Source organism: Natrix helvetica, assembly GCF_964273705.1.
Source record: "Natrix helvetica genome assembly, chromosome: 11".
Lineage (NCBI taxonomy): Eukaryota > Metazoa > Chordata > Lepidosauria > Squamata > Natricidae > Natrix > Natrix helvetica.
In genome coordinates, this window is record NC_138562.1 from 21,742,582 (window position 1) to 21,755,309 (window position 12,728).

At 42.2% G+C, this 12,728-nt stretch overlaps 1 protein-coding gene across 1 annotated transcript; it reads left to right on the forward strand.

Annotated features, from left to right (window-relative positions):
* Nucleotides 1-5,040: 5,040 nt before the first annotated feature.
* VMA21 (vacuolar ATPase assembly factor VMA21) lies at nucleotides 5,041-9,580 on the forward strand. Its single transcript, XM_081963928.1, has 4 exons — nucleotides 5,041-5,204; nucleotides 6,929-7,038; nucleotides 7,439-7,728; nucleotides 7,764-9,580. The coding sequence occupies exons 1-3, from the start codon at nucleotides 5,152-5,154 to the stop codon at nucleotides 7,579-7,581; spliced, it is 306 nt and encodes a 101-aa protein (XP_081820054.1). The 5' UTR covers nucleotides 5,041-5,151; the 3' UTR covers nucleotides 7,582-7,728; nucleotides 7,764-9,580.
* The last annotated feature ends 3,148 nt before the right edge of the window (nucleotides 9,581-12,728 follow it).

Sequence of the window (12,728 nt, forward strand, 5' to 3'; positions counted from 1 at the left end):
AACCCTATCCTGCAAGAAATGCATTTTAATTGAACAAGCGGCATGAATAGCAATCGCCCTTAGACTTATATTCTGCTTCACAATGTTTTTAACACCCTCTCTAAGCAGTTTACAGAGTCAGCCTATTGCCCCCAACAATTAATTAAAGGAAAATCACTCTGGCAGATGTCTCAGAAGGGTACACTATGCAAGTTGGGTGTTCTGACTGAGGCTTTCCAAGAGCCTGAAGCAAACTCCTGGTCCCAACAAAAACCCCTTTTATTAGTTGACTGTGAATTCTGCTCCTTCACCTCCAGCAAAGTCTTTCCAGGGAGGATTTACAGTCACAGACCTTCTCTGGCTTGGAGAGCTGCCAGGCCGATATCTGCAAAACTTAGCAAGGAGCCTCGGAGAGTCACGAACCAATTAAGTGAACTAATTGCCTCCTGCAAACTCCACTCCCCTTTCGCCCCTCTTTTATTCCCTATGGGAGGGGCCACTCATCGTCCACCTGTGGCCTGACTCCCAAGTCGACCCCTGTTCTTTAGCTCTTCCCTTCATCTGGCAGCTCTGCGCCTGCGCACACTGGAAAGAGGCTCCAGCTGTTCTTCTGCCCCACTGATATCTGACTCCGAAGGCAGCTGATAACTGTCAGATGGCCATGGCCCCATCTCTGCCTCCTCAGAGCCTTCCCCAGACTCCAGGACAGACCCAGGTTCCTCCCCAACCTCCTCACTGCCCGATTGCTGCCAGCTCGGCTGGTTGCTGGTGGGCCACAACATTGTGGATGATGGGAGACGCAAAGCTGAAATGCGCTCAAGACCCAGGTGGGCATGGAGGTGTGTGGAGTTTCTCAGGACAAGGAGGGTAAGAGAGGCTGCCCATCACAGAGAAGAGAGGCAGGAGCCCCTTGGTTTCATTTTTTCAATCCACTGCATCATTCTGCTGCTGAGAAAATGCCTCTCCCCTAATCTGCTGATTCAAGCTTTCCGCTGGCTGTGGGGAGGAATGATAGCAAAGGGCATCTTATCTTTCTCCCTCTCCCTCTCACACACACACTTCAATTTCCTTGACCAAAAGGCAACCTGTGATAAAAACGGGGAAGATAGGAGCAGGGAAGGCAGAGTTGGTGTGCGCTTTTAAATCCATGCACTGTTATTGCATTCCCAAAGAATTCTCTACTTTTCCCAGAAATGTCTTTGTTGCCCCAGTAAATCCTCTGAATGTAGGCCACCGAGTGAGAAAGGGGGGAAAAAAGAAAGAATTCCGATTAAAAGGTGCTTTGCAGAGACTACTTTGAGTGGCGTGGGAAGGAAACAATCGGAAGAAATGGGTTTGGATAAGCGGCCGCTAGACTTATTTTCAAGACATGAGAAAAGGGGATGGTTCCAAGGTGGCCTAGATTTCCAGCAGTCTGGTGAATGGTAGCACTGAATGTCTTTATTCTCACTCTGGCTGCTCTCTTGCCAGCATCTCCCTTCCTCAAATTAAGGAAAACCCTCGGCCACCAAAATAATTTGCCTACGCAGGTTTATCTGTCTTCAGAATGTTTCATAGCATTGAGAAAAAGCTAGGAATTAAACTTTAGTGTTCTGACTGAGGCTTCCCCTAAAAAGCACAAAGCAGATTCCTGGTCACAACAAAACCCCTTTCATTAAATGAATGGGAATTCCTCTCATTCACATTCAGCAAAGGCCTGGCAAACAGTCTTCAAAGGTGAAGTTATGACCACAGACCTTATCTAGTTGGAAAGCTGCCATATAGATATTTTCCAACTGAGGTGCTGTGCAAGGAAAGGCTGGGCACAGAGTCTCTGGGATTCACGGACAGATCTCCACACTCCTGAAACGAATGAACAAACAAATTGTTTCCTGAAAAAGCCCCCTCCCCTTTCGCTCCTCTTTTATTTCCTATGGGAGGGGCCATTCACTGTGGCTTTACTCCCAAGTCAACCTTGATTTCTTAGCTGTTCTTTTCTTCTGGCAGCTCTGCGCATGCGCACACTGGGAACAGGCTCCAGCTGTTCCTCTCCTTCACGGCTGTCTAGCTCTGTAGGCACCTGATCACTGCCAAACGGCCCTGGCCCCTTCTCTGCCTCCGACACAGAGCCCTCGTCCGAGCCTTCCCCAGCCTCCCTCCAGGACTGGCCCATGCTCCTCCCCAGCTTCCTCACTGTCCAACTCTGCTGCCAGCTCCACTGGCCTCTGGCAGGCCACAAGACTTAGTTCAGCCCAGAGCATTGCCAGACCCGACTGCTGTTCAAAGAAAGGAGGATGTTTCAAAAATAATTTTCTCTTTGCCGGATTTGGCTGATATAATCGTTGCATGTAACATGTTCAAGCTGTTTTTGATTTATTCTTTAATCAGTGTTTTTTGGGGGGCTGGGTGATGGGTGGGAAGGTTGGAAGTTGCGGGGGGGGCATACCTTGATTGAAGGGTTCCCTCTCTTCCTCTTCCTGATAGACAGTGTGACAGGCCTGCTATTTCGTGCGCTAGTTGTGGCCGCCCAAGAGCAGCGCTTGATCCCGCCGTGCACCGCTCATCAAACCATGGCAGGAGATGCCTTGGGAGGACTTCGCAGCCTGTCTCATTATCCAAGACGAGATGCTACGTAATTGAGGGTTCCGACCTGCAGCCTCACGGAATTGCACTTCTGCAAGCGAGCTCTCTGAAACACTCTGCAAAATAAATAATTCCCTTAACTGGATTGTCTCAACCTGGCAGCTGAAAGCGCCTGTCAATGGCAGGAAAACTTTTCCTCCGGAGGATGGAAACTAGCAAGCCTCCAAGGAAGGAGGAGCTGGATTTTGTTCTAACGGGGGTTGAAATAAATGGGGTCAACCCACCGCTGAAAGAGTGGCACAACCACTTCACAAACGCATGGCACAACATAGGAGAACAAACCCATCAGGACAAGACTCAGCAGTCCACCTGCATTTAAAAGGCTACTCTTTTGAAGACAACGAAGTCTGTATATTGGATAGAGAGGACGACTGGTTTGAAAGAGGGGTCAAAGAAGCCATCTATGTCAAAATTGAACAGGCCTCTCAACAGAGGGGGAGCGATACAATATCATCTATCTCCAGTCTACAACACAGATCCTTTCAGCAGTTCCAAGAAGGCTCTGCACCTATTTGCATCACTCAGGTAACCTCCAAGAGGCCTCAATGGCTCTCTAAGAATGCAAATGACCAACTGTCTGCAAGGAGTGTAATCCTTCCATTCCCCACCATCCAGCTAGAGCTGAAGAAGCTTCTTGGATGAGAAGTGAAACGTTGTCAAAGAAAAACCAGAAATCCAGTTGCCTCCTGAAAAAGAAGGACATTCGAGACAACCACGACCTGAATGACTGAGAATCTCCATATACAATAATTAAATGCATAAAAGGGTGTTTGTTTTTCTTTCTACAAAACAAAAGGATCCCACCTATAGTAGAATCTATTTATTTTTTTCTCCCATTATAAATGCATTGGATTACCCCTAATTTGCCAGTTGGAGTGATATCTCAGGCTGGCTTGTGAATAACATTATTCCCTACTTCCTGACTAATTTATGACCCATCTGATGAGTTACTCTGTGCATTTCTTTGTCCCGTGGGAAATTCTAAAAAAATGGAGCAGCAGGTGAAAACATGGTGTTTTATTAAAATTCCCTGCTATAAAACATAATTGTTCAAGGTTCTTGCAACACATTTTGTTTCAATCACAAATATATTTAATTAGTGGTATTGGAAGATGGGCTGTGCTCTGTGCTAAATGGTCTTGCATTTGATTTTTTGTTTTAAGATCTCATTAGGGCATATGGCTGAAGAGCAATAAATTAAGGGTTGAATCCCATGCTGGAAGATTGTTCATGATTTAATGCATCTTATTTCTGTGGGCAGAGATATGTGTTATAAATCAGACTGACTGTTGCCGTTTTGCTACAGTGCTCCAAATTTTCATGTAGTTTCTACAACACAAAATCACATTCTTGTACACTTATAGAACAATGCACCACACATTCTGTATTTATTCCTCCCTGTAAGAAATGTCTGGATTATTATTATTTTTTTGTGTCATTGGGCCATCTGAAGATAAAAGTGAATTAGATATCATAAACTTTATATGATAAGTTGAATTAAAATTAAATTACTTAAATGGAAGTTAACAGTAAGTACTTTGAACATATGCAATGATTTTTCTCATTTTCCGTATTTTAAAAAACCCACACCAAGTCGTTTTAAGGATCCAAGACAATGCAAGAGCTTCATAATGTACATTTTATAGGCTATTCATAATCTTTCAAGGAAGATCAGTGCTGGGATTGCCTCCAACTTTGCAATTGACACCTGGGTTTTCCGTACATTCATTTTCTCTAAAACAATTACCAGACTAATTTCTGTTCTCATTCTCAGCCAGAAATGTTGCCCTTGCGGCTTAAATACCCTCAATGAAAAAGCAGAACAGGTGGATGGTGGAAATTAACCCCTATCTAACCCTCCATAACATGGCTGGGGAATTCTGGGAGTTGAAGTCCACACGACCTAAAGGCACCAAGGTTGGGAAATGCTCCCTTGGATGACACAGTCTTTCCAAAGGCTCCATTGCAAAGCCGGACTTTGTGTGTTTTTAAAGAGGGGATCTGGAGCAATTCCCACCCTGGGAAAATGAGTGAGACAGACCGTGAATAAACCAGCTGTGTGCTAAGCAATGACAACCAGTGCGATGAGTTGCACCCAGAAACGTATCAGCTAGTCAATCCCATGACATGGTGGCATTCTATACAGTTATCAAGATGTGCCTTTTAGCACCCATGTTGCTGCATTCTGGGCCCATTGCAGCTTCCAGTCGGTCTTCAAGGGAAGGACCCAATAGAGGGCATTACAGGAGTCCAACTATGGGAGGAGACTAAGACGTGAATGGTCATGAGCCGAGAAGCCTTGGAGACGCTCTGGCGCTCCGTCTCTATGCCGAAGATATATCCCTTGGGAGCCTCTCTAGGAATTTCCATGCCGGGGGAGACTCTCCTTTTTTCTCTCTCTCCTTTTTCATGCGGCACCTTCTGATCACGTGACGAGCGACGAGAGGAGAGGCCGGCAGAGGCGCGGTCAGCTGACCGGAAAGGGGCTTCCTTCGCGTCCTCCTCGAGGGCTGGAAAAGAAGGAGGAGGTGGAGGTGCCGCCCTTCGGCCATGGAGCGCTACGAGAAGGCGGCCCTCAACGCGCTTTCGGCCCCCGAGGCCCGGTGAGGACGGGGAGCCGCTCTTGGGGCTGAGGGATTAATTTGAGTCCCTGTTTCAAAACGGAGGGTCGCCCCCTCCCCCCCCCCCGCATATATTCTTCCTCCTAGGGGAAAAATGGGTTAGGTTGCCTGGAAGGAAAAGTGGACAATCGGCAATTAATCCCAAACAGTTTAGGACAATTTAGGTTATGGTATTCTGAATATTTTCTATATCCTTTATATGGCATTTTCTGAGTATTGTTATATATATTTATGTGATATTGTATTATAGAGTATTATATTATAGAATATTATATATAGAATGTATATAAATATTCTATTATAATATGCATCCACATCACCGCCCATCTACATATATAATGTACATGCATGCATACATGCAAACTGACCAAGAAGAGATTCAACCTAGAAATAAGGAGAAATTTGCTGACCGTGAGAACAATCAACACATGGAACAGAAGTTGCTTTTGGAAGTTGTGGGAGCTTCATCACTGGAGGCTTTCAAGAAGAGACTGGACTGTCATCTGTCAGAAATGGTGTAGGGTCTCCTGCTTGTGTGTGGGGGGTTGGACTAGATGACCTACAAGGTCCCTTCCAACTCTGTTAATCTGTAAAAAAAATCTGTATTGCATATGGTAAAGCGGGGTGGAATGGAGCAAGAAATGTCCATTTTTTTCTTAAAAGAAAAAATGTGATAAGAGGTATAATACACCATATTAAATGTTAATATTACAGGATATGTTAATTTTTTAATGACATGCATTTGTAGAAATCAGAACTGGGAGGCAGTATATAAAGTTTGAAAAGATCTGCAAGTTGTCTAGGTTCAGAAATGATGAGCCAAGGTCAGTTTCTGAGGTTTCTGGATGAATCCGGAGTTTTCCAGCCCCAGTCTTATTATACTGGTATATATTTAAGATCTAGCACTGGATCTTTCAAGTCATATCAAGATAGTTTCATTTCTAAGCAGCGTGTGGATCAGTTTTCACTGACACTGGTTCTTAGGTTTTAAAATTCCAAGATTGGCTGTGTCAGTTTATTTTGGTATAAATAAAAGGTTTGTCTAACTTAGTGAAGCAAGTATCTTCACTGGTAATAATGCAATTAGATATGTAGAATAACATTCTTTATTGTCCAAGTGTGATCGGACACACAAGGAGTGTGTTTTGGGGGCATTTGCTCTCAGTGTACGTAAGGAGAATAAAATACATTCATCAAGAATAAAAAGATACAACACTTAATGATAGTAAAGGTTACTAATAAGCTATCAAATCGTACTAGGAAACAAAAACAATATAAATTGAAAGATACAAACAACATGGTTATAGTCATACGTGTGGAGAGATAGATACTAGAACGGAAGAGAAGAATAATAGTAATACAGTCTTAGTAGATAATTTGACAGTGTTGTGGGAATTAGTTATTTAGCAGAATGATGGCATTCGGGGGAAAACTGTCCTTGTGTCTAGTTGTTCTGGTGTGCAGTGCCCTATAATGTCGTTTTGAGGGTAGAAAAACATCTCAAAACCCAGCATCAATTCAAATTAATTTATTCTGAAAAAAACAATTGCCTTAAACTTTTTAATTTATGGTAGATGATAACTACGGCAATGATTGAACCCAATTTCTTGGTAATATTTTACAAAGTTAAAATATTCCCTTCTAAAGTGATTGCTCTGCTCTATTTGGTACATAATTATTTTTCTTTGTTGTGACTTTTTTTGTAGAAGTGAAGTTTCATTAGCCTCAACTTTAAGGACAATGCTGTTCTTCACAGCTTTAATGATTATGTTACCGATTGGATTGTATTTCTCAACAAAGGCGTATATATTTGAAGGTAATTGTCTTTCTTTTATGCTACTTTTTTTTAAACTACGTCTCTCTGGGTTAATATATTCAAGCAGTGTTTGTCAATCTTGGCAACTTGAAGATATGTGGACTTCATGCTGGCTGGAGACTTCTGGGAGTTGAAATCCACGCATCTTTAAAGTTGCGAAGGCTGAGAAACATTGCATTGCAGTCTCTTATTAAAAGATAAATAATGTGTACCTTATTACATGGTGTTAAGAAGCTGTTCTTTTTATTTTTGAATGATAAAGGTTTGAAATAGTTTTGGGGAACATTAGACATATTTTACATATGTCACAATCTTCGATTAACAAAGCAGAAGAGTATTCTTAATTAACCTGTTTGTACCCTTTGCTTCATCGTTTTTGTCTTTGTTGTTGTTTTTCCAGGTACCTTTGGAATGTCCAACAGGGACAGCTACTTTTATGCTGCAATTGTTGCCGTGGTTGCTGTACATGTTGTCCTTGCTCTTTTTGTGTACGTAGCATGGAATGAAGGCTCCCGGCAATGGCGGGAGGGTAAGCAGGACTAAGAGAGCTGGATGGCTGCCTGACAGACAAAGGAAGATTTGTAGGTTGTGATGCAAGGCTCAAAGACTTTTCAGAACTCCCTGTTTGAATTGGATGAAATTGGTGGGACGGAAATGTTTTGTTTTGTTTGTATGAATCTGTGATTTCAGGTGTCCCAAAATTTAGCAGAGCTGGGAAGAACCAGGAAGAGGAGCAATTGAGTATCTTTCAGAAAATGTTGATAAATTTTCTAGACAAAAACTTGGAGACTCTGCACCATAAGTAGATGATAGATAATGCTTTCAGCAGATTTGGTAATATCAAGGTAATCTTTGAGCTTCCAGTATCAGTGAAACGGATTGGATTCTTACATCCTCAGTTTTCCAATCTGACATTGGAACGGTTGGCCTTAAATCTAAGAAACACAGGTGTTACTGGTGTTTATTTTGTTTGATGACAGAACAATGAGGCCAAGTTGAACTAGACTATCACTCTATGTGGTAGTTTTTCATGTAAGATAGTTCTCCCCCTTCCGAAAATTAGATAAAGAGTTTTGTCAAATGCCATGATTTTGAATGCAGTTTTTCTGTTATTCACTACCAAGAAGAAAATTCCTTTAAAAAGGAGATTTTCTTGCTTAATGGACCAAGATGTAAATCAATTTATCACTAATTTCAGAGTCTTACCAATGTTATTTGGCCATCCCAAAATGCCTCCCTGTTGAAATTTAAATTTTGTTTTATCGCCTATTCTTTGGGTTGATCAATTGCTACTTTTAGCCTCTTTCTGTTGGCAGCCAGTTAATTTGCTGCCTGGTCTCTGCAAAGAAAAGATCCCACTGCAGTAACATTCTTCCTCTTTTATTGCTGCTGAAAATCATGGACATCATGTGTTAGAATGATTTTGAAATTGGAATTCTGCCTGAGCGTCCTTGCCAACTTTTGGAGGGAATTCTCTCGTAATATGTTGTACATTATTTGTTGTGAAATAACGAAAATTCTCTTCCTTTCCCCTTTTCATCAGTGGGATGGTTGGATATCCAACCTGGTGCTGCTGCAAAGCTGCCTCTGACATAACTGGAATTTTTTTGTACAGGGTTTTTTTCACAAGTAATGTGTGATTCCCAAATTTCACAAATGTTGATCAGGAGCTATGCTTGCTTCAAAATTGAATTATTTCCCCTAAATCTTGATTATATTGGATTTCTAGATTTCCTCCTGTTGTTCTTACCAATGATTTTGGGGAGTCAAAATGGCTCAGAATTTCCCAGAGAGGGAGGGAGGGAGAGAGAGAGAGAGAAAGAAAAGGAAGGAAGGAAAGAAAGGAAGGAAGGAAAGAAAGAAAAAGAAAGAAAGAAGAAAGAAAGAAAGAAAGAAAGAAAGAAAGAAAGAAAGAAAGAAAGAAAGAAAGAAAGAAAGAAGAAAGAAAGACCTCTTTTCAATTCAGATCAAACACTGGAAATATTCCAATTCTGAATTCAGTGATGATTTTCAAGTCAAAAGATTTGCATTTTTGTCAGAGAAAGCTTCCGAATTCTGTAGCTGGTGCTTGTGTTGCTTCTACGATGATCTCAAATTTCATATTTTTCTGTTGATCTTATTTTCTCCTCTCTGACAGATAAGATTTATGTTATGTATTGCAAATGCTGCATTTACAGTCAAAATGCAGTTGTATAGATTGCCCGCTGAGCCCAAAGAATTGAAATGGCTGTGTAGTAAATTTCTGGATGATCCCTTGATGGCCAACGAGTTGTAAATATTGTACCATCAGCATTTCTCCGACATGGATTGCTTCCTTATAAATTGGCTGGTCTGGGTGTATATTATGGGATGTATCTGTGGTATATGCTTGCACTGAACTCTTAACCGAGGATATGATTGGGCTTCACACATTGCACTAAGCAATTGGTTTTTCAGCCTGCGCGTTGTGTGAGGCTCACTCGTTAAGGTATAGAAACTGTGATTTCTGATTTCAGGTTTTGTGCAAACCCAGTTATTTATATAATAAATTGCATAAATCATGTGTGATGTGACCCCGGTCTGCATTTTCTAGGAATTCTGGGAGTTGAGGTCCACACGTCTTAAAGTTACCAGGTTTGGACACCCCGGCTCTAGATGTTCGTATTTGGAACTATAGGTGTGGAATCTGGGAACTGGAGGAAATTGCAGTCTTGACAACGTCTGGAATCAATTCTTGAAAGATTTCCAGCATAAATATGCTTTCATTGGACACTTTCATTTCATTGGACACTTGTTTAGTTCCTGTTTCTTGGTGCTCTCTGAGCTTGCCTGTTTTCTTGCAGACATTTCATGGCCCTAACTAGGCAACATCATCAGTGCTACTAAGGAGTGGCAGTAAACAGCACTCCATACCAGCACTGATGATGTTAAGTAGTAAGGGCCGTGAAACGTCTGCAAGAAAACAGGCGAGCTCAGAGACCACCAAGGACCTTTCATTTCAACCCTGAGATACCAATATTCTCCTTTATTGATAGTTCCCTTTTTTCTTGGTGGCATGTGAGTTACTTCCTGCAGGCAAAGGGTATCCGATTCATAGAATCAGGAAGCTTGAGGTCTTTTGGTTCAACCCTCTGCCCAGCGTACGAATTCTCAAACCACCCCAAAGAATCGATCGATCAATCTTTGATTCAAAGCTGGTTCTTCAGAGGCCGTCGTCATCCGACCACAATTTAATAGATTATGATCCTTTCTAGCTCTGTTAAAGATAATGTGCTGGAAGGACAGAGTGAATGATGACAAAAAGCATTTCTAATTGGGTGGGTTGGGTTGGAAGGAAAGTACATTTGCCACATGCCCAATTATGAAGACTTGGGTTGGGCTTGGGTTGATGACAAAAGGCTTCCAGTGGAGGAGAATATTTGGAGCTCAGGGCTGAAATGAGGGATGTCCTTAGTGCTCTCTGAGCTTGGTTGCTTTCTTGCAGACGTTTCGTGACCCAACCAGGCAGCAGCATCAGTGTTAGAAGAGAGGGGGGTTGACTCTCTTCTTATATACTAGGCAACACCATCAGTGCTGGAGGGGAGAGGGATGTGCAGAGGAGGAGAAAGAGGAGGAGGAGGAGGACTGTGTGTTCCTTGGTGCTCTCTGAGCTTGGTTGTTTTCTTGCAGACATTTCATGACTTCATCTAGGTAACTGATGATGTTACCTGGTTTGACTCATGAAATGTCTGTAAGAACAAATTAGGGTCAGAGAACACCAAGGACCCCTCAATAAAAATGCCTCTTCTGACCCCTAGGGGCCACTGTTGAGCTTCAGCACAGTGGGATAGTTAATGTGAATAAAAGGGTTATTATTTTGGTCAGCTCTTCCTTAAGAACAAGACATCTCTCTTTGCAATTTTAAAACAAAAAGCCAACACCTTTAGTTTACCTTATTGCCATGGGCCTATGCAGCTTAATTTTTCAGTGTCTCCTCCTCCTTCTTGTCCTTATCTGGGCCTTATCTAAGCCAAACAGTGTCTTAACCATGTTAATTTTAGGAAGGAAAAATTACAAGGAATTCTGGGGCAGCGTGGCTGCACCCTATTTGCAGTGCCCTACAGTCATGTGACTGATTGATCTGTTTTGCCATAAAATGGGAAATACTTCCAGCAAACACCCCCACCGCACCAATTGGATACAATGGGTTTGCTGCATGCCTGCACCATGAATTTAACAACCGTAGCCTTCACTTAATGTCCGCCTCAAAAACGTTGGTAACAATGGGCGCAGTCCTATGGGGGACCTGCTTAACCAGCACAGCTTAATGACCTCAATTCTGGGCTCAGCTACAGTCCTAAATTGAGGATTTGTATATCCCTGTGAGCCGCTTTGAGTTGCCATGTGTGAATAGGCAGCAATATAAAATTTCTAATAAATAATAAATTCAAAAAAATTGCTCATGTTGTATTCTGAATCCGTGCCAAAGCTAACAAACCCCAGCTTTGCCTGGATGTGTCCATAAAGCTTTTTAATAGTTGAGCTTAATTCAAAGAATGTTTTTATTTTGTTTTAGGATCATAGTCCAATCCTGCCCCTCCCTCCTCCTTATCCCTCCCTCCCTCATCTTAAAATGCTACTTACTTTTCCTTTGCAAAGAAGAGAGTGAGTCTAACATCACTGCCATGTTTCTCCAAAAATAAGACCAGTTCTTCTATTTTTTTGCTCCAAAAGATGCAATGAGCTTATTTTCTGGTTAGGTCTTATTTTCGGGGAAATGAGGTACTAATGTGTATGCTGCAGCTGCCAAAAAAGCCAACACAGTTTTAGGCTGCGTCAACAGAGGGATAGAATCAAGATCATGTGAAGTGTTAATACCACTTTATCAGGCCTTGGTAGGGCCACACTTGGAATACCACATCCAGTTTTGGTTGCCACGATGTAAAAAAAGATTTGGAGACTTTGGAAAAAGTTCAGAGAAGAGCAACAAAGATGATTCGGGGACTGGATTCTAAAACATATGAAGAATTATTGCCTGAATTGGATATGTCTAATTTAATGAAAAGAAGGACCAAGGGAGATATGATAGCAGTCTTCCAATATCTCAGGAGTTGCCACAAAAAAGAGGGAGTCAAACTATTCTCCAGGGCCCCTGAGGGTAGAACAAGAAGCAATGGGTAGAAGCTAATCAAGGAGAGAATCAACTTAGAACTGAAGAGAAATTTCCTGACAGTTAGAACAAGGAATCAGTGGAACAACTCATCTCTAGAAGTTGTGAATGCTCCAACGCTGAATGTTTTTAAGAAGATGTTGGATAACCATTTGTCTGAAGTGGTGTAGGGTTTCCTGCCTAGGCCGGGAGTTGGACTAGAAGACCTCCAAGGTCCCTTCCAACTCTTATTCTATTCTAATTGCGGCTGTCTGGCCGATGATCTTAACTGGGGCTTATTTGGGGGGTAGGGCTTACATTACAAGCATCCTGAAAATCATGCTAGGTTTTATTTTCCAGTTCGGTCTTATTTTGGGGGAAATAGGGTAGTAGTAGTAGTAGTCAGACTGGGAAACAGTTGGGATTCCATGTTTTGAGTGGAAGGAAGTGAAGGTCTCCTCCTGCCCAGTGATGCCACATCGGTCGTCTCTCAACAACTCTTGGAGAGATCCGGTAATTGTATGTTTTTCGGTCAAAGATGCTGGGGGTGGGGGAGAGAAGCAGCAGAAAAAGAGCAGTCATT